Source organism: Tachysurus fulvidraco, chromosome 18, assembly GCF_022655615.1.
Source record: "Tachysurus fulvidraco isolate hzauxx_2018 chromosome 18, HZAU_PFXX_2.0, whole genome shotgun sequence".
NCBI lineage: Eukaryota > Metazoa > Chordata > Actinopteri > Siluriformes > Bagridae > Tachysurus > Tachysurus fulvidraco.
In genome coordinates this window covers 8358434-8380298 of record NC_062535.1, presented here as the reverse complement: position 1 = coordinate 8380298, position 21865 = coordinate 8358434, and the positions used below count along the sequence as shown (strand labels likewise).

Here is a 21865-nt window from a genome sequence, read left to right as displayed (position 1 = left end):
GGAAAATACAGCATACAGTACACCATGGAGAGACGACTGCGCACTGCAATTATGTTCGTGGTTGTAATCTACTACATCGCTTGTATACAGCACTCTATGCAAAGTCTTAATTTTCAGAATGAAGCGCGGATGCGGCTTGAAAATATCGTTTTAATGCACTGCAAACGGCAAAGACGCATCGCAAGACACTTCAGGAGGCGGCGAGCATTACTTTTGCGAAACTGTGACATGCTCATCTTCCGAAAATATTGCCAACGACCCACTACGGCAGCTGGTTTAGTCCAAAATGTGCAATACTTTTTGCAGTTAGGTCTATTCAATCTCGGATCGTGTTCTCACCACAAACGAACTGTACCAGAGTTCGCTTGAAAGCGTACCGAGACCACCTCTTCAAGGACGTCTCTTTTCGCTCGTTTGGTCCGCTTTTGGTGCGCACCAGATTTCGATTGCTGCATGCCCAAACGAACCGCACCAAATGAGCAATCGAACTCTGGTACGATTCAACCGAACTAAACAAGGCAGGTGTGTGAAAGCACCCTAAGTCTAACTCTCGTAGAAATCGCAGTTTCCAGTTTACAAAGAAATTCCTGACAACCCAAGCACAAGTAAACAAATGTAGTCACGCAATGCGTTGCGTCTGCACCAGACTATTTTATTACTGTTAGAGAGAAGCTGCAAATGGCTGTTAATCTGGAGCTAAAAACAGAAATAAAATGCATCTTTTACGCTTCTGTTTAGTATATTACCTCCCTTATGGGATTATGGCCTGCAATCATACAGAACGTGAGATTTGACGGATTTTATTTAGCGATTCGACAATACTGAGACTGCGGGTTATTCCGATTTCGCTTCCGTGCCATGAAGATTTGGGACCTCCGCTGAGACGAGGCTGACTCTTTGAGGATCCTGAGGCATCTAGAGATGTACCAGCTCCAGTTAGACTCTGCTATACTAAAGAGGAGATACCGACTCCATGTGGTCTTTGAGGACAACAACCTCCTCATCAATACAACATTTATCAGACTGTATATCAATAATCCCAACCTGCAGTAATTAATAATTACTATTCGAGGTTGTTTTTCCTCGTCACGGCCGCCTGAGTCACCTCAGACTTGTTTATTAGGGATACATACAAACACATTTAAATATAATCTAATTTCAATCTTGATTTTTGTATCATATTCATTGTTATATTATTCCTTTTTAATATTTTGTTATGGTTATGTTCTGTAAAGCTTCTTTGAGACGATGTCAAAGCGCTATACAAATAAATTTGAATAGAAAATGTGAATATTTATTTGACCCTCGACTTGGTGCGGTAATACCGCTGATCAGGACCTGCTTATTTAATAATCATGCTTTTATTTTCAGTTTAACGGGCAGCTCATTTAGAGCAGGAAAAGTCTAGATCTGGCTTTTTACCTTTGGTGGAATTTCCTCATTGTGGGATGTTTCGTGTGTGTCGTGGCTCCGAGACTGTGAATGGAGCAGAGGGTGCGGATGCTCGGAGCGTGTGGGGTGTGCCGGGTGATGTGGCTCCTGAGAGCGCAGATGGAGATGTGCAAAATTAGGAACTGGATCGCTGAAGGAATGAGAACGGGAAACGGGGGGAGCGGATGCGTTGTTCTTTAGAGCGGCCAGGTGAGACCACTGGACCTTGCGGAAGGGGAAAGAACAGGAGGAGAAGGGAGTGTAGGGGGTTGTGAGGGGGAGAGAAGAAGAGCACATACCCAAGTGAGACGGACAGGCATGATCGCAGCCAAGAACGCAAAACACGGGATGAAATGAAGAGGGGTGAAAAAAGGACATTCCCTTGATGACCACACTGTGTCATCTGGTATCATACGGACGTTCACATAGCAACATACAGCGTGTCAACGTGAGAGGCGGGAAAGCTCAGGAATTACCTTCGGTTCCATGGGCTTGTGCATGCTCGAGGACTCGGATGAGGAGTTCCCGTTAGAATAGGGCTCAGATGAACGAGGAGGTACTGGTGGCTGCTTGGGTGGAGCTGTCTGAGGCGAGCCCTGATGGTTCTTGCGGTATCTTTCATCAGCCTGGCACAAAGGACATAAATCAACGAGATTAACTGTTGGACATGAGGGACACCTCAAAGTGCACCGACAATTGCTCCAAGCCAGGAAACTTGCATGCTGGTGTTTAATCGCCTGGATTACAACTCGGCAAGCTGAAGTAAGAGATGGACGAAACAGACAAAACTGTGTTAGGACATTGCTGCTCTAGCTTATATTCAGGCCAACACGAGTGTCATGCTCATTATTTCCAAAAAAAAAAAAAAAAAACCTTCACTCGTCCTTTCTAAATATTAAGACAACCGAAGACTCTCCCCCCCAAGGAGCAGAATCAAAGCCAAACCATGACATGCAACACAAACAGGAGGAAAGGGGGGAAAAAAAAAAACAAAAGCATTTCTATATCTGGGATCAAACTGAGCAGAATAATATTTATCTATAACCAACATGGTCAAAAAAAAAACAACCCTTAACTACTGACCTATATATATATATATATATATATCTCACACATCCTTCAACTGGATTGTATTAACTGTTGGTTTAGTTGACACAAGAAAGCAAGAAAAGTCTTATAAAGAGAAAGGCTGTAGTTTTTCCATTCGGGTTCATGACTATGGTGGTCAGTGAGATGGTTTTCTTTCTGGCTGAACAAAGACGATCAAATGTTTAGAGGAGACCTGTGCAACTTAATGCACAGTGTCTCCCACAGACCCGGGGTCCAGACTGGGTCCAGGGCCAGGACATGCCATTAAACTGCTCTGTGGTGTTGGGGCTAGACGAACCAAAGAACTTGGTTACAGTGCTTTGATAAGAGAAACAGCATTTTTTTATAAAGTGGTCAGATGAATAAAATGGTATTTACTAAAATACGTCTCTCAAAGCGTAACGTCCGTATTCGCTGATGAATTTCGAGCTCATCTTCCAAAATGCAAAATCGGTTTAGATATTCTTCAAATCCAGTGTAATTAATGTCTAATGTCTGTTTCCTGTGAGGATTTAGGGTCAAATATGGAAGGTAAAACAAATGGGGGGGGGGACATGGGATGGGGTGGATAAATAATAATGGTGCTGAATATATGCTAAGTCAGCATCTAAAGAAAACCAAATTTCCACTGCTCGCACCAACACACACTTGACTGCCATGTAGTTAAAACGTCCTTCACATGCAGAACTGAGCCGGGGTTAGCTCGAGAAGCCAGAGTAGAAGCAGGCAACAGTGGGTGGACCAAAAGGATGGGCTTTTCACCTCTCCGACTGGCTGGGCTTCAGACACCGGGCCACTGGTTGGAGTCGACTGGACGAGGTGTTCGTCAGTCGTGTCTGTCTCGCCCACTGGCTGTGTGACTAAAGGGCTCGAGTCCACAGACACGCTCTCAGTCTGTTCCCTGCTCTCATCACTAACTGCTTCCTTCCCATCTACATCATTATTCTGCTCTGTGCTTTGGTCGCCGCCGTCGGTCTGACCAGGACTATCGGACTTTGACACACACTCGTCTGCGGTCGGGTAAACCGGGGGATCGGGGCCATCTAAGGGGCGTGCTTGGGGTAGTTTTGCCCAGTCTGGCTGGACTGTGAGGGAGGAAGTGCGCTGTTTTGGCCCGTGCTGCAGTGAGAGCAGGTAAGCCTGTTCCTGCTGGAGCTGCCGCTGCAGCCGCTCCGCCTTCCGCTGCTCCTCCAGCTCCCGCCATTTGAACTCCTGAGCACAGAGCAGAGCTCCATGAAAAAGCTCCACATGTATTGAGGACATTTCCATGACGGTTAACGCATCACATGTGTTTGTACATCCTGCTATTAAAACATGCCTGGTATCTACACTCAATACGGTCTGTAAGGTTCAATCATTCTGTAGCTTCTCATGTGCTCTAGAGCCCTGGTTCTGCAAAAAGAGAGCTCTAAATAACTAAAACACAGAAATATCAATTTATTTTATTGAATTTTTTTTTTAGTTTACAAATAAAGAGGTAACTGACTAAACGGTTTGAGATCCCCTGCTTTAGAGCATGTGGTCTTAGCTTGCGATCCTTTTTCCCCCCACAACACTGGCCTCCTAAAATGAGATACAATGGTTGAAAACTTTACACAAAAGTACTTTTCCCAAACACCACAATGTCACCTCGCATGCTTCTAACCAGTAAATCTAAAATAAAAATGCATTTGTTTGTCTACAGTGAATGGACATGGTAAGGAAAAAGAAAGAGGAGAGAGAGAGAGAGAGAGAGAGAGAGAGAGGCATTTAACTTTGTTTGTGGCAGTCCCATATTAACTCATTTCCACTTTCTCCCCTGAGACATTGTGCAGGTTGTTTATAACAAACAACTCCCTACAAAGACCAGAACAATGACTCTGGCCTAACCACAGGAGAGAGAGAGGAATAGTAGGAATTCCCCCACGCTTCCTGCCGGGCATTTCCTGCGGTCGTGTCATGAGACTGCTTATATAAATATACGGGCCGGACAGAGTGAACCATGTCCCTCGGGGAGCGGACGGCATACTGAACGAGATACACAACACCGTTAGAAACGTTAGTGAAGCTTTCGTCTTGTGCTTTATCTCAAATCGTCCCGTTTAAAATAACAGTCGGTTCCGAGATAAACTAAACGGAGTCTGTACGAAGGGTTGAGACTTTAGTGAGAGGGAAAAGAGCAGAGATCGTACCAGTAACACGGCCTGCTCGTGAAGCAGCTGCTGCTGAAGGATCTCGAGATGCCTCTGCTCCTCTTCCAGCTGACGGCGGATATATTCCTGTCGATCACAAGCGTCAATGGTTAGACCTGGGTTTAGTTTTAAACACATCTTCAAAGGCTCATTAGATCGGTGTTGGACAGAAAATGAGAATTTTTGAACATGTTGAAAAACAAACAAACAAACAAACAAACAAACATCTTGAAGTGTGCACGCTTCCGTTGAAATGTTTATGACTACAAAGCTAGAATGTTCTTATTTAGCTTTAAATTCTCCCCATCATGATGACCTTTTCCCTCCTATAAAGTATAATATAAATATAAGGAGAAATATAAATATAAGGAGAAACGCTGGCCAAATCCCTTCTTCATTCCTCACCATGAAGAAGAAGATCAGAGCTGCAGTTTTCAATGGAGTCTATGAAGTTAATCTATTTATTTAAACAGTGATGGAAACGCGACACATTAAGTTCTTATAATTATTGGACTAATTCTCTTCTCCCTTGATTCATAAGTGTGTACAACAAGAATGCAGCTGTTTATTCGCGCCAAAACTTTTTTTACACCCGGAAATGCCGAGGAGAAGTTATTTAAATCGTACGCCGATGTTCGTACACTGGACACGAATTTATTGAGCGGTTTTACATTCCGTGCTTGAGTTGCGTATGAGAGAGTGAACAAACGAGAGACAAAAATGTGTGACGTTCATAGAATCAGACAAGAGATAAAATATAATTATTGTCCTAGCAGTGGCTATGTATATATTTAAGAATTTCTCAGGAAATAATCTGTTCGGTAATGAACACGCCTGGATGAGGGTGCGAAGTGAGAGAGACGGTTAAGCGAGCTCAACACTTTCGTTTTGCGATCGTCGTTAGAGATTTGCTGATCGCCTCCGTCAGATCCCCGTATCTACGATTACTTCCATGACCACAAAAGTACTGGAAAGGCAATGGCAGAAGGAAGTCTTTTCTTTTTTTCTAACCACAAAACGTAAGCACCTGGAGTTCACGAGAGACGACTGGAACTTTAACTGGAATTGTGTTCTACAGTCATCAGAGATAGAAAACAAACAAACAAGGTGGGTTTGGCATAAAAAGCAGGACCCCCCAACCTGTACTGTTCATTATTAACCTTGTAAGAAAACTGTACTGGGTTTTAGAGCTTGGAAGAAACTACAGCTGGGTCACGGATGAATCTTTCAGAAGACGTTTATATAAAGCATGCATCCAAATCCAAACCGAAAACTTCACTGACCACAGAACCAGACTTGTCCTAACTTATATATCCTACCTTTGACCTAAAGAATAGTGAAAATCTGTGAGGTGAGCCAAAGAGATTATAAACAACACCGGAGGAAACTGATTCCTTGCTCTGAATTCTCCAATCTCATGGAGTTTTAACTAAAGAATCGATATTGTTACGTTGGCAAAGTGGGTGCGGAATGTAGAATCAGGATACAGGGTGCCAATAGTTATGATGTGGTTTTATCGAACTCTCTCGTCATATTCGTAATGTTTTTATTTACTTTAAATAAATGCCTCAAGTAAAGCTTGACTGCACCGGACACGTGTAACACGTTTTTGTTTAGTGTCATCGATGCAGCTCTGACGCATTTTTTATATTCTAAAACATGGCATCATAGAATTCCCAAAATTAGCATCGACCGTGAGAAAGAAAATCTGTTCTCTAAGAAAATTTAAGACGCCACGCTTCTTGTTCGGTTACCTGTTCGCGATCGTTTCTTCTCTTCTCCTCCTCCGCCCTCCTGCGCTCTTCCTCCTCTTTGCGCCGGCGCTCCATCTCCTCTATTCTTCTCTTCTCCTCCTGCTCTCGTCGCCTCTGCTCGCGCTCCTGCTGCCTTCTCAACTCTCGCTCACGCCGCTGTTGCTGTAACACACCAGGAGAGGGCAACAGTGAGTACACGGCGTGTGCAGGAAACTCGGAACGTGCAAGAAGTATGTTTTTGTTTGACCAAGATGCATGTGTGATTTACGTTTTGGCCATTTTTTTTTTTAATCAAATAAATAAATATATATAGAGAGATATAGAATGACCTTCCTAGTCTAATGTCTCTCTATAACCTCCTTTTTAAAAGCCAAGCCTAAACCCATTTATAGAAAAGGGATTTGAAAGTTTGCCATGAAAAACACTCTGAACGCAATAGTTGGCAACAAAACAGCCGGTTCCCTGCAAAAGTATTGGAACAGCAATGTCTATTGTTTTTGCTGCACACTGAAAACTGTGATTTCATCCCCCCCTACATATAAATCTAGATATAGACTTGGAACCAAACACCTTCGGATGCGGATCACTATTATACTTTTGTGGCTGGGAATTCCTTGCTTTTATTAACCTCATCAGGTTGAAGTTACACAGACATCACCAAAAGTGTTGTGTTCTTTTTTTGTGATGCTTTTCCAGGATTGTAGCTCAGCTTTAAAGGGACAAACCCAACAAAACTATTTCCTCTGAAGAAGAAGAAAAAAAAGAATGGAATGGAGGTGAAATTCTGCTCAAATGGGTTAAGGTCTAATGATCGACTTGGCCGTTCAAAAACCTTCCACTTTTCCCTCTGATAAAGTCCTTCGGGTTGGCAGTGTGTTTTGGATCCTCATCTTGCTGCATGATGAAATCCCTGCCAATGAGTCTGGACACAGTTCTCTGTAACTTGGCAGACCGAATGTTTTCCGTAGACTTCCAATTCCATACTGCTGCTAAAATCATGAGTTACATCATGACTAAAGAGATTAGTGATCCTGTTCCAGAAGCAGTCGTGCAAGTCCAAGCCATGAGTCTTACTCCACCGTGCTTGACCGCTGAGCTTGTGTGTTTTGGATCACGAGCGGATCCTTTTGGTCTCGACGCTTTCCGTCACTTTAGTAGAGGTTAATCGTGGTTCCAGAACTTTTGTGGCTTAACAATGTATTTCTTTGCCGATTCTGATCTGTAGGTAATACGATCTGGGGTCTGTATTCGCCATAAAAGATCAGGGGCTGAGGTTCCCACAGAAAAAGCGACAAGCAGCATCTGATCTGTGCTTTGAGCTGAAACTGACTAAAGATACTTGTTTTAATCAGTTCTCTAAACTGACACACACACACATGCAACCCCCCTCCTCCACCACCCCTCACCTCCTCCAGACGTCTTCTTTGTTCTTTCTGCTGCTCTATGCGTTTCTGGCGCTCAGCCAACAGTTGGCGCTTGTACTCCTCCTGCTCGCGGAGCTGTTGCTCCTGAAGGAGCTGCTGTCTCTTCAGGGCCTCTGAGCGCTCCTTGTTTTCCTGCTGCAGCCTGATGAAATCCCGCCGCAGCGTCGACTCTCCAGGTACGTTCACTATAGAGCTGAGAGGAATAACAGTAGAGGTGAAGACACCACAATCACCTGGTTGACAGTAGCTTGCTGTCCAGCCAAGCTAAAAACCTATGCGTACTGATTTGTTGTTGTTGTTTTTTCCGCTAATTAAAAGCTTCTCTACAATATGTTGCTACCACCACCATGCTTCACCGTAGAGACGGTGACTCAGCACTGATCTGTTTAAGGGTTTTATGCCACCTGAGCATCAGTGGCTCCATAACGAGAAACAGAGAGAGAGGAAAAAAATAAATAAATAATGCTTAGTCATTGGGTTTCCCATGACAAATTACAATACCTGGGTTCTCCTTCCTGCTCTGGAGCCTCATCATCTTCATCTTCACTTAGACTCCAATCGTACTCTGTCTCATCTGCAGGACAGTGGTGTAAGTAATTTAATAACCTCTCAATAATCTAATTTGGAACGGGACATTTGTAGTAAGTAATATAAAAATACATAATTCTCCAAGAGCCTTTAGAGAATCTGAAAACAAAACAAAACAATCGACGGGCATAAAAAGCTGAGGCCGGACCTTTCTCGCCCCTCTTCTTGCGTGTGTGGTCAATGTGGTCCTTGAGCTGGATGCGGACCTGCCTCTCGTTCGGCTGGTCTCTGATGAACGGGTGTTTCAGGAGCTGATCGGTGGGTGGCCGCTGGGTATAATTCTTCACCAAACAGTTTTCGATAAAGTTGATGAACTTCTTAGACCTGTTGAGGGAGGAAAAAAAAATTTATTCATGATATTAACATTTCCCATTAGAAAAAAAAAAAAAGGAGAACTTTTGTCCCAGTATGTTTTCACAAGCCACTTATCTAGACATCGGATCTGAGGAAGTTTAGTGAGGAAGCTGTGATATGGAAGCAGCCCTGAGTGAGATAAAGCAGTCGGCTCTGAAACGAGCAACATTTGCTTCGGCTTCCTGGATTGGAATTTTATTGCTGGAGAGAGAGGAGGAAGATTTTCTGAAGGTTGTATCATGGAAATTGTGAGATTGCACGTGTGAGAACAACCAGCCACGGTCAGAAGAGGCACGAGGAAAGACCTTTGTTCTGATTAATGCTCGGCTAAAGATGCCAGGTTGTTAATGAGACAGGATCGTTATGGGCAGGCTGTATGTGAGCTCTACTCTTGCATCAAGACTTAGGAATTCTCCAATAAAGAAACCTTTCGCTGCAAGTAAAAGATTAGCCATTATCTGAGAAACAGACCTTCTAGCAGTCTCAATAGGAGTCACTACATTCAGATTCGTTAAAAATTGATAAATACAGCGAGACTGTTTCTTTTGGCATGTGTTTCAGCTTACAATAGCCACCATATTAACATCTGGATAATGAACTCATAGCGGTGGAAACCAGTCACCACATTCCTGCAGTTCTAGTCAGACCGTAGGACTTTAGAACCAAGTACTGGAGGAATTACATGGCTGGATATTGTTTTAGAACATCGATTCAATGCTATGGAATTGTACAAATATACAGCAAAGCAAAAAGTCTTATACGGGATGCCGTAATGTTTATTTAATCAATACAAATGCTGAGCTCATGTGTACGTTAACGGCGCGAGAGTCTTACCATTTTTTGGACTTGAGCCGAGGAGGCGGATTTCTTGGGATGAGGAAAAGGGCTCGCATCGGATGCATGTCACAGAGCGCTGGAAAGGAAAAGGTAAGTTAAGCAGATTTTTTTACAAACTCCCCCCACACCCAACAACCACAAACTAAACAGTTGCACCCACATATCCTTCAGTAGTGTAAACCCCAGTAGCCCGGGCACTCGGGGCAATTCGTAGGTACCTGGCGAAGAAGTTCCAAACAACCAGGAAATAATAAATATTCTTACTGACTTTCGCAAAGCACAGTTTTTAATTCGGTGTGTATGTTTAATCACAACTCGCTCCACCGTTGAGCAACCTACTGGGCATGTGGTGGCCTAGTGGTTAAGGTGTTGGGCTACCAAATCAGAAGGTTGTGAGTTCGATCCCAGGTCCACCAAGTTGCCACTGCTGGGCCCCTGAGCAAGGCCCTTAACCCTCAATTACTCAGTTGTATAAATATGAGATAATGTAAGTCGCTCTGGATAAGGCTGTAAATGTACTGTAGTGCTGTAACTATAGCTCAGGCTGCTCGTTTTCAGATGAAATAATTTTTTATTCAGCAATACAATTTGTTGTTGTTCTTTGGCCTTCTCCGTGTTTGGGGTGGCCACATCGGATCATCTGGTCAGCTTTATTTAACTGGCACAGGTTTTATGCAGGATGCGCTTCCTTAAGCATCTCTCCCATTTTATCTGTGCTTGGGACCGACACAGATTTCCCTGACCGGGATTCAAACCTGGCTGTGTGGGTTCGTACCACTAGACCACCAGGAGACATACTTAAGAGCAATACAAGGGCAGAAAGCAACAGCAGAAACACCTTGGTCGACGACTTGCTGACTTTTAATATAAATATCTAACTATCCATCTATAAACACACATCGATATGTATGCGATACGTACGGGGAGCTCCCTCGGCCATTTCGATAGCAGTGATTCCACACGACCACAGGTCACTCTGCACAAAAAGACACGATTTAATGGTTACAGATTTCCCTTCACAATAAATCACGTTGAACATAGAACAATACACACATCAACTTTAAGGTCGTTTTAATGACGTAATACTGTTGAATAAACCCACTCTATAGTCGTAGGTAGCATCAGGGTTCTCATCACAGGCAATGACCTCGGGCGCCATCCAGTAAGGCGTGCCGATGAAGGTGTTCCTCCTGCCGACTGTCCGATCCAACTGGGCACTCACGCCGAAATCCACTGCAGCAGATCACAGACACACAAACTGAAGCAGTCGCCAGAATAAGCAGCAATCGATTTGTGCGGAGAGGAAAGTGCACTCTAATTACACCCAATCACTATTGATTTTTTTTATCCACTCACCTAGTTTGACCTCGGCGTTTTCGGTTAGCAGGACATTTTGGCCTTTGATGTCACGGTGGATCACGTGATGAGCGTGCAAATGGGCCAGACCCTGAACAGTCACAAGGAAAACGACAACACAGCCAAGAGCTCAGTCCTAACTGTCCGATTTAATGCACCAACTTTCAAGCGCTTAAAAATATATACATGATCGAGTGGATTTCTGAATAAATCTCCGGCAATGTGACCTGAACTGCACATAACAGACATGTAGAAAAACATGGAAGTATGCGAACTAAGCTTCGGGACTGCATCGTTGTACTTGCAAGCCAATTTGGACCAAAAGATTTAATAATTAATAAAAAGAAAAATGCTGAATCATTAAACATGCTTTATAATTAAGATTCATGTCAACTAAAAACCTTAAAAAGCACTTCCTCTACATCCTTTGGGACAGGATGTGGCCTTGTATGTACCGTTTTACCCAGTAGGTTACAGTCCTATCCCAGCTTCTTATCCCTCTGTGTTTATATAGAGCTTCATTGGCAAGAACTGGAAGCAATGTGAATAAATAATCCGCTCACTCTGAGGATCTCTCGTGAAATGTAGGCGATCCAGTCTTCCTTTAGGCCGTTCTTGGTGTTCTTCACCAGGTCTGTGATTGAGCCAGCTCCACAGAATTCCATCACCAGCTACAGGGAGACACAATAAGCACGAATCATACACACGGAGATGTCTTAATCATAACGCTTACTTTGGAGCCTTGTGAGACTTCCATTAGACTGATTAGTCTGATAATATGTCTGATTATCGCTTACAATACAGAAATTTATCTGTCTCTTGGGGGGGGGTGTCGGGGGCACAGCTTGTCAATGGTGGAAAAAAAACAAAAAAACTAAACGTTTCGAAGACTTTCCTGTAGAATAAAACTTAGCGACCGTTACAAAGTGCTAATCCTGGAGGCTCCACCCATAAATGCTAAATAAAAATAAAAATCACCTTATGGTAATGTTCATAACTCTAATGTTAATTTATTTCTTTATTTGTTAAATAACGTGGAAACACTCACCCACAGCTGATCATCATGTCCTGGGGGACTCTTCTTGATGAACGCACCATAGTACGTGGCAATGTTTCTGTGGTGCGAATATTTCTTTAGCATGTTGATCTCCAGTTTAATCTCTTCCTCTTCATCCTAAAATCCCAATAAATGAGAGATGAAGATAAGCCTGAGATAATTAGCACGGACACGGTTCGCGCTAATTCTATTTACGCGGACATTGATGTGTCTTATGTGATTCGGCCTGTGACAGATGGATTCGGATAATGAGATTTTTTTTTCCTCAGCGCTACCCGATGCGTATGATGAACAAAGCTCTTTGAAATGTGAGGAACTGGCTCTCTGCTTCTAATCCTCAAAACGCCACTTTTATTACAGAGACATGAAAAGAAAAAGAGTGCAATCTGCTTAATCATGGCTAATAAAATGAATAGTAATTGATTAGTGTGGTTTTGCTGCGCTGGCGTTCAGTCATTTTTCAAAGTGGTACGGATGAACAAACGCCAAGAATTTCCTAATGAACACTGTGAGGAAAGTAAATAAGCAGGATTGCTTTATTTGCCACGGTGCGATGTTTTACTCCGAGGACTTTTGGTACGACAGACAAAACACCTTATGACCTTGAAGCACGCATTTAAAAAAGTTGACTGCTCAGGAAAAGCCAGCTGGCAGACCTTGAGAGACAATGCGCACTGTCCGTTCACCCGGACGGAGACAGAAAATCCACACGACTATCTGTGGCCATTACGGAGTTAAAAATGCTATTGTGGTGGAGCGCTCGACTTCGCCGCCGCTCATTACGGTTAATTCAAAACACACTGATCCTCCGTGAGTCATGTGCGGTGTGGATGAGGCGTTCTTACACAAAGGTTTTTCTGTCTAATGCGATCAAATAGCCTCTTCTGCTCGTGCTAGTCTGGCTGACGACAAGGAGATCCAAATTCAATTAATGTAATGTAAATTCGCATTGCACAAATAACACACTGCTGATATTCACTATATAAATCAACAGAACATCTAGAAGTCTTCTGAGAAGATTTTCCGGAGACGACAGAGAACGTTTAAGCAATTAGTGACCATTTTTAAATGCTTGAATCGGAGCAAAAACGGATACCTTTTGTTTTCACAAAACAAGACTTAAATGAACAAAATATTTAGATATGAACCTAAAAAGCTTTTAATCATCAGTGAAAAACTGAAAACATTACTAATTTTAAAACTATGTAGTTTTTTCCTGTGCAGCCCAAAAGGATTTCACAAGTTTCAAAGGACGTCCAAGCCAAGCGTCCTATCCCCCAGAGATGACATGCGCTCTCTCTCGGTATATCTAACCAATCGGTGGTGTCCGTGAGCTCACGAAGTTTTGCCCTTATTCCATTTAAGGCAGTAGTAATGGCAGTTCAAAAAACATGTAATTGGCTGACTTTGCATGTCCTGGAGGAAATGTGTTCGATTTCACCCTCTCTGGTTGGTGATGGTCAGATGATAGGAGAGACCTGACTGCAGGTGGAAACTGGCCCAGACTAAATGTCGAGAGATAATCAGTAAAAATCCAATTTAAAAAAAAGCTTCAAGTCAACCCAAAAAAAGAATGCTGTGAATCCTGAAAGCGTTTCGATTGGTCCGAACAACAACAACAAAAAAAAACAACAACAAAGTGATAAAACTTTACTGTTCTGTAAATTGATCATCATCATTACACCACATGCCAACAGAACTAAGCAATGTGTGCACACAGAAATGTTTTGTCTATTGGGATGACATCATCCTTCTCCAGTGGTTCCCCTTTCCTTCCCACAAACACACACACAAACACACACACACACACACACACACACACACTTCCTCGGGCTGTCTTGATTATCCCACACTGACGGGTCACATTACAGCCATCACCTGACACTGATGAACAGATGAACACAGACAGCAGACAGAGCCAACTTATGACTGTGCTAAAACATGCTGGTCTTGGATCTCCTGGACTGTGTCTGCTTTGACAAAGAGTCAGGCATCTAAAATGTAGGCCAAAGGGCATTTATTAAAAACAGAACTGCTCGACGTGGGAGTATACACTGTATGTGTATACAGACTGATTTTGGATACGGTTGTGGAAATCCCGTGCGAATTTTGGATTCGGTTGTGGATGCCGCAGTCATGACCAAGTGTGAACACAGTCGCAGAATCCCAGTAAGACAAAATCCATGCAAAAGTTCCTGGAAATTCCTACTTAAAGACAATAGGCTCTTAATAGCTCAGATTTATCCAGGCTCACATTCTGTGACATCAGCATTGAGCCTGACATTATAAACTAGAAAAAGTGTTTAGACACAAAAAACACGGGTCTGATTAAACGGCTTGTGATCAGAAAATACACGAGGACGATCAAGTCACTGATCAAGCTGTGCACTTTCGTTGCTTTTTCCTCTACACTGATAACAATGCACTGTTACAGACAATATACACACATACACAACACTGTTTTCTAAGAAATCATTACATCACAATAAAATCAGGAAGGTTTTTTTTTTTTTAAAGCTGCACATGATTCATTACAAAAGTCCATTTCATAATAGTTATAAAAATACTGACTATTTAAATTCTCTACATTGGATCATCAAATTGCCCTTTGGTCAATAAGTGTTTATTAACGGCCTATTATACAGAAACTAGCACAAAACCTCTCTCTCAAAGAACATGGACATCTTTAAAAAAAACAAATTCGCGTGATTGCGACATTTCTTGTGTGAATGCTCCTGTAAGCAAATAATTTCATTTGTATCCAGCTTGATATGTAAAGGCCAAGTTTGGTATAAACACACATATATGATCAGAAAGCTTAACAAGAAAGTACGAGGACTTTCACCTGACATTACAGTTTCCCTTCACTGGGGCTAAGAGGCTCAAACCTGATCCAGCATGACGATGCTCCTGTGCACAAAGCGAGCTCAATGAAGACATCGTATGAGAAGGTTGGAGTAGAAGCACCCGAGTGTCCTGCACACAGCCCAGATCTCAACCCCAGGGAACAACTTTGAGATAAATGGAACACCGAATGTGCTTCAGACCAGGGCTGGGCGATAAAACGATAACGATTTGTATCGCGATAGACACATGATCGATATCAATAAAAAATGTGTTCGATAAATCGTTCTATATTTTTTATTCTTTGTCGGAAGAAAACGGAGGTTGCGAAGCAAGTTTGTTTGCATTAACAAAGGCACTCACTCTCCTAGCAACGTAGGGAGCAACACGCTAACAGCCAATCATGTAACAGTATCATGTTTGGTTGCACCACATCGTTGTCTTGTGCTGGTCTGCTGGATTCTTCTTCTGAAAATGAGTCGCGGTGAGCGAGGAAATTGTAACTAAAAGAGGAAAATTCGGCTACTTTTTCATATTTCTGCAGGTTTTATATTTCAAACAGTGTTGCTGTACTGTATCAGGTTTGTTTTTTATAATACAGATGTATCTCAGACTACCTCAGTTTTATTTATGCTTACAAAACACTGCACATATTGTAAAACACTTTATTCACCAGAAGGTGAACAGCTAGTGAACGTCCTTGCACTAAACTCTCAGGTTTCTCGATGTTTATATTTAACACTTTGCACTATTTTATTACACTTTATTAAAGCATTTCTTACATTTTCTTTCATTTTGCATTTTAAATCTTAAGAGATAATGGTTAAGTGTTCACTGTGACTTTAGACGTATGTTTACGTTATAATTATTTGAGTTTTCCTGGTTGTTGACATTATGATCAGAGGAAAATTAAGTTTAAAATAAAAATGTTTAAATGTAATATTTTTTTCTCCTGGTCCTTATTTTAAATGGGTCATAAAAAATGTCTAAAATAATTTTCGTTATCGACCGACATGAAACACTGATATCGTGATACAGTTTTCAGCCATATCGCCCAGCCCTACTAGAACAGCAATAGTATATTTAACAAGCACATATGGGTGTGAAGGTGAGGAGTCCACAAATCTGGCTGTTTAGTGAATATCATAACAATATGACAGTTTATCATGATATCAGAACCGGTTATATTGCATGTAGTCCATATTTGCCACACACTGAAGGCACCATAAAACCCTTTATACTTTTCTAACTGGCAGCATTTCCTGTAGAGCCTGTGGGAGGTTTGGGAAGGAATACCCCTTGGCAGCACCCCCGACACACACACACACACACAGGGCAGTAGTTAAGGGTTAAAGATGGGGATGCCCACCCACGCAGACCCTATTAAGAGTCCACACATTCAGGCTCAGCAGATCCAGACTTACAGCCTGGAGCTCACAATCTCACTGCCATCCAACACAACAAATAAAGGCCAACCTGAACATTTCGGCCAAAGCTCTGAACAAAAAAAGATGTTTCTTTTTCAAGCTGGCACAAGCAGTGGCTGCAGGTTTAGTAATCAGTATAACTGGTGCCGTGCCAGGTTTTTTTTTTTTTTTTTTTTGGTGGTTTGCATTCAGGCAAATGAGGAGGAATGTTATCTTGGGTCCAATTAAACAGCCTCCCTCTCCGTTCCCATGTGGCACAGATTCAGTTTACAGGGAAAGCTCCCATTATTGACTGAAAATATTTCCTATAAAAACAAAAGAACCCGACCAATTTTCAAATTGGAAAAACTCTTTCTACAGGAAGTCATACATGTAGATTTTTGCAGATCTTTTTTTACATTGGAATTATATGGCTGTAAAGCGACCCGTCCAGTCTGAACAAGAACACTTTGGACCTTCTGAATAAACCGCCGTCGGTCGCAAAGCTTTGTCAGATTTGAGTCTAAATCTACAGTCAACACATGATCTTGTTTCTTCTGAAAACTGTTGTATTTATTGTGAGGTGAAAAACATTGGTTTAAACCCTGATAGTGAACAGACAGACCAGTTTTTTTAGGGTGTTAGAACTTGCCTATGACGCTTCTTATTTATGTCATTGGCAAGGAGCTGAATCATATCTAAGCATTGCTCAACAGTTTCCTGTTACAGGTGGCTTGTAAATCAGGCGATAAATGTTAAGTGCACACCCTACCTTTGCTCTGGTGTTTACCATGAATAATACTGTAAACACTGAAAAGGAGTTTTAGACTGATCGTACTTGTCGAGTCCATACAAAAATCATGATTCTGGGGGCTGGGAGGGGGGAAAAAACCCCTAAATTTTAGGGTGCACTACTTTCACTAAACTCTCAGGTTTCTCCATGTTTATATTTAACACTTTGCACTATTTTATTACACTTTATTAAGCATTTCTTACATTTCCTTTCACTTTGCACCTTAAATGTTAAGAGATAATTGTTAAGTGTTCATTGTGACTTTAGACTTATGTTTACATTATTGAGTTTTCCTGGTTGTTGACATTTCTGTCTTAATAGCTGAAGTTTAAAATAAAAATGTTTAAATGTAATATATTTTTCTCCTGGTCCTTATTTTAAATGGGTCATAAAAAGTATCGATAATTATCGATATCGACCGATATGAAACTCTGATATCGTGATACAGTTTTCAGCCATATCGCCCAGCCATACTATAAAATTCCTAAAATTAAGTGATTGGGGCACGGTCAAGTTACTGCACAACCAAAATGGGTATAGAATATCGCACAATGAAATAGGGATGAACATAATGTGTACACCTTATCCATGCTCAAATTAGTATGTACAATTTTATTCCCAGTCAGTTTAAATGTGTAGCTGCCTCACGGCTCAATTGCGGCCACATCCATATGAAGCGGTTTCCAAAAAATAATCAGTAGTCACTGGACAAAAAAAAAAAGCTGTCCGAGTGAATGGAAGGTCAAAACGTAGAGAAACGTAAAAAGATGTGTTTTCCATATTGAAGTGGACACAATCTGAACGTCGGTTACTTGCGGTGGTTGACATGAAGCTTTTCCTTCAATTTCCCAAAAACGAGTCTTCGGGTCAACTGGCTATGCTGAAGTGCTCGTTACATTAAGTATGGGCAAATTGTGCTGTGATGGCCTGATGAACCATCTAGGTGGTATTCCAGCCTCTCAGTAAAGATGGCTGTATGGGGTGCATTTATGGGCTAAATACAAGGTCAGATTACTGATGGTATAAAACTCAATGTAGCACTAAAGGTTGGACAAATCAAATCATTTACCACATAATATTAAAAAAGGTAGCAATTTTTTTTGCTACTTCCTCCTCTCAGACCTACAGAATAAACTGTTCCCACTGCAGCTGTATTCAACGCTATGAACAGCAGTCACACCTGTATCCAGGACTACTTCAGATCTAACCCATATGAGAAAAGTGGAAATCTACTCTCTTCATGGATGAAGGCACTAACACAGCAATGCGTTACTTTACCTCTGTGACGTCCATAACTTTGATGGCCGCCAGCTGTCCTGTTTTGACATGTCGGCCCTGTAGGGGAAGAAGAGAAGAACAGAGTTAGTCATCCATCTTTTACCAGCACACAAATATTGAAAGCAAATAGTGAACTTACTGAACCGAGAAGTGGTTTTGATGATTATTCCGCAAAAAAAAGAACTTTGCGTCTCTTATTACTTCCTCATGAACGTTCACAAGAGAGCGAACTATTGCGAAAACACAGTGACCACATAATTGCCGCATCGCCGTTGAAAGAACAAATCACACCCGCGGGACGATTTACTGTTTCAGCCCGTGCTTTTACAGTTCATAACTGAATGTCTAGCGTCCACTTAGACGTTAGAAGTTTGCTCTCAAACCTTGGCCTTCGAGTAAACATTCCCACACTTTGCTTTGCAACATTTCGAGAAGTTCTTTTCCCCATTGGCGTTCCCACTTCACCCATTGCTGAATCCTTCCCTCCTCCATTATATAAACAAAACCAAGAACAGTTGAGAATCCCCATTTCCCTCAGTGAAAAGTGCTGTAATTGGGCATTTAGATAACATGGATGACCTTAAACCAAATCAACCTTATAAACCATGTATAGTTATATACATATATATATAAAAAATACTAGATTAAACTGATTAAAAGAGACAGCTCTCTGTTGGAAAAAAGTTTTACAGTGTGCTACAGTATGTCAGAATGCTATGTCAATGGCAGTAACTAATAAAGAACACCAAAAAGAGGTTAAAAACTATTCAGACCTCAATTGATCTCCAAATGAAGGATTTCTCACAGAGATCTGACCCTCAGGGGAAGGGTTATGGGACAAACAAAGATGAAAGGAGGTTTTGTGGCATGGAAAGTCATGCAAGTCGTCTTATGAACAGTCCTTAATGAACATGTTCTGATGAGCCTTTGGACGTGGTGAGCTTACAGAAACTAACAGCGCCTGGACGGAACATGGGCTGGACAGGTCCTGGGCAAGTCATGGCCTAATGGTTAGAGAGTCTGACTCGTAATCCTAAGGTTGTGGGTTCGAGTCTCGGGCCGACCATGACTGAGGTGCCCTTGAGCAAGGCACTGAACCCCCCAACTGCTCCCCGGGCACCACAGCATAAATGTCTGCCCACTGCTCCAGGTGTGTGTTCACGGTGTGTGTGTGTCTTTTCACTGCTGTGTGTGCACTTTGGATGGGTCAAATGCAGAGAACGAATTCTGAGTATGGGTCACCGTACTTAGCCGTATGTCACGTCATGTCACGTCACGTCGTCACTGAAGCAGCTAACTGCCATGCAGTAGAGTGGTTTTACATTTCTTCAATTCACTCCCCCAGGTTCCCCTGTTAATGAAGAGGGTTAGAGGTCCGGGGATGACGGACGAGAAATTAAATCTGCGCCAGGACCAAACGAGTAGGATTGCTTTGTGGGTCAACATGCATTCCATGTCAGTTTTCCCGAAGGTAAAGTGGGATTGCATCATGCTGCTAATGGAAACACTGACGAGAGGTAAAGCAAAAGCACTGAGGAAAACAGGAAGTTTAACAAGTTTCACAAGCCATAACTTAACTAATAAAACCAGAAAATGTAAATGGAAGAGCATACTTCCGTTTTTGACCTCCCCGCGTTAACCACAAATATATTAAGATTGAACAGATCCTAAAATCCTATACAAATAGAGACACAAGGAGAGAAAACTAGTTATTGAGGACTAGTTATAAGCTCGAAATGACAGCTTGTGAACGTGCAGAGCTTTGAGTGGTTTCAGCAAAATTTTGAAAAACCTGAATCTGGGGGACAGATTTTGGATCTTTTTCCTCAATATTCGTTTGTCAAACAAGTTGTCGGTGGTGCGCATGCAGTTGTGATATGGATCAGGCAAATAACATACTCAAAACCTGGCAAAGTCCAAGGAGGTGCACGGTTTGGTATTTGTTTTAAACCTATCAGTGCTGTGGTTCATTTCAGCAACCACAGCGCTGACTTAATAACAAATAAAACCATACATGGACCAAATTTCCTTACCAACACAAAGTTTTATTTGTTGAGCCACCTCAAAACACTTGCATCGAATCTACATACGTAAACATGTGAATATTTTAAGCACTAAACAAATACAGTAATGGCACTGTATTTGGCAATGTATGGCAATGTAACTGCGTTACAACAACTCTGGAGCTAGTTCCTGGTCCAGCAAGTTTCCTTCAAGTAAATAATTTAGGTACATCTTTGCATTTGAATGAGATACAACAGAGCATCTTCTTTAGGAGACAATTCAGGTTTTAAAAAACCTCTCTTTATTTATATATATATATATATATATATATATATATATATATATATATATATATATATATATATATATATATATATATAAAATGGTCAGATCAAATCTTATTCACAAATAAACTGGTCGCTCATTTCAGCATTAAAAGTTCAGTTCAATTGAATTCAAACCCAGACATCACTGAAAAATAGACCTTGGATATTTCCCTATAAGGATTATTGCTATGTCAGTATCTTTAATTACCCCATCCAGGGATGCAGCAGAAAAAAAAACAGCAAACACGGCTGGCTTACAAACACACAGATAAAACCGAGTGTCCGCTATCTCAAACTCCTGCCCGACTGGGGCTGCAGCCAACAGAAAGCCTTGCAGATAAAAGCTGGATCGTGAACTCATTGTTTTCTGGAACCCCGAAGGGCTTTCGTGTCGAGTCACCCGGGTTTTACCGTGCTGTAAAACTAATACCAGATGAGATTATCACTCTGTGCGTATAAAGACTGCTAGGGAAACGGTCAAGTGATGGAACATGTCTTTAACTCTAAAGAGGAAAAGAATAATTACTAGAAAAAGAAAAAAAAAAACAACCTCTTTGCCCTTTCACATCCACCGAGTGCTGCACATGGACTCAAACTGCTTCTGCATTTTTCTCCATTATCTTTACACTGCATTTTCTGGTAACACATGCTTCCGGAGTGTCCCTTCGTGAATTGAACCAGTGTGTGTGACTGTCTGTCGAGATAAAGACAGAGGCCTCTTCAGTGCTTTGGGTAAAACTTTAACGAGTCTGGTTTATCTGGACGGCTCATTAGAATCCCAGGCACCACCAGTTTAACCTCCCGGCCAAATCCGCATGTGACCCCTATCTCACTGCCTTGATGCCTTTTTAAGGGGGGGTTTACCTCAGATATAGACTTTATGGCAAGAACAAGTACTAAATCTGCTTGGAATTGTATTTTCAGTATACTGTGTAGAAAAAAAAAGAAACTACGAGGCTATTTTTTATTTCTCATGCTAAGTGGCTTCCGATTATCATATCCATAAAAAGAAATGGAAACATACTGGGTTTCATGAGGAAAGCAACACCCTAGGGACTTGGTTGATCAAACAATTCTGTATTAAGCAAGTCACAAGCATCCAGAGACACAAGATGTTATTGTGCCTGAGAAAGAGCCGGTATTAACGAAGTGC

General features: G+C 41.8%; 1 protein-coding gene across 9 annotated transcripts in view; it reads right to left on the bottom strand.

The window, feature by feature from the left end:
- LOC113648649 (mitogen-activated protein kinase kinase kinase kinase 4-like) overlaps window positions 1-21865 on the bottom strand; it is a 52272-nt gene that overhangs the window by 7740 nt on the left and 22667 nt on the right. For 2 of the 9 annotated variants that reach the window (XM_047803083.1, XM_047803087.1), the window contains exons 3-17: window positions 18383-18439; window positions 12053-12178; window positions 11568-11675; window positions 11005-11095; window positions 10751-10881; window positions 10570-10624; window positions 9646-9724; window positions 8606-8781; window positions 8371-8443; window positions 7852-8062; window positions 6446-6607; window positions 4692-4778; window positions 3283-3732; window positions 1908-2057; window positions 1423-1656 (exon numbers count right to left, since the gene is read on the bottom strand). In XM_047803083.1, the coding sequence (XP_047659039.1) occupies window positions 1423-1656; window positions 1908-2057; window positions 3283-3732; window positions 4692-4778; window positions 6446-6607; window positions 7852-8062; window positions 8371-8443; window positions 8606-8781; window positions 9646-9724; window positions 10570-10624; window positions 10751-10881; window positions 11005-11095; window positions 11568-11675; window positions 12053-12178; window positions 18383-18439 (2190 nt within the window). The remainder of the gene's footprint in view (window positions 1-1422; window positions 1657-1907; window positions 2058-3282; window positions 3733-4691; window positions 4779-6445; window positions 6608-7851; window positions 8063-8370; window positions 8444-8605; window positions 8782-9645; window positions 9725-10569; window positions 10625-10750; window positions 10882-11004; window positions 11096-11567; window positions 11676-12052; window positions 12179-18382; window positions 18440-21865) is intronic. The other 7 variants (XM_047803086.1, XM_047803090.1, XM_047803088.1 and 4 more) reach the window with 5 other exon arrangements.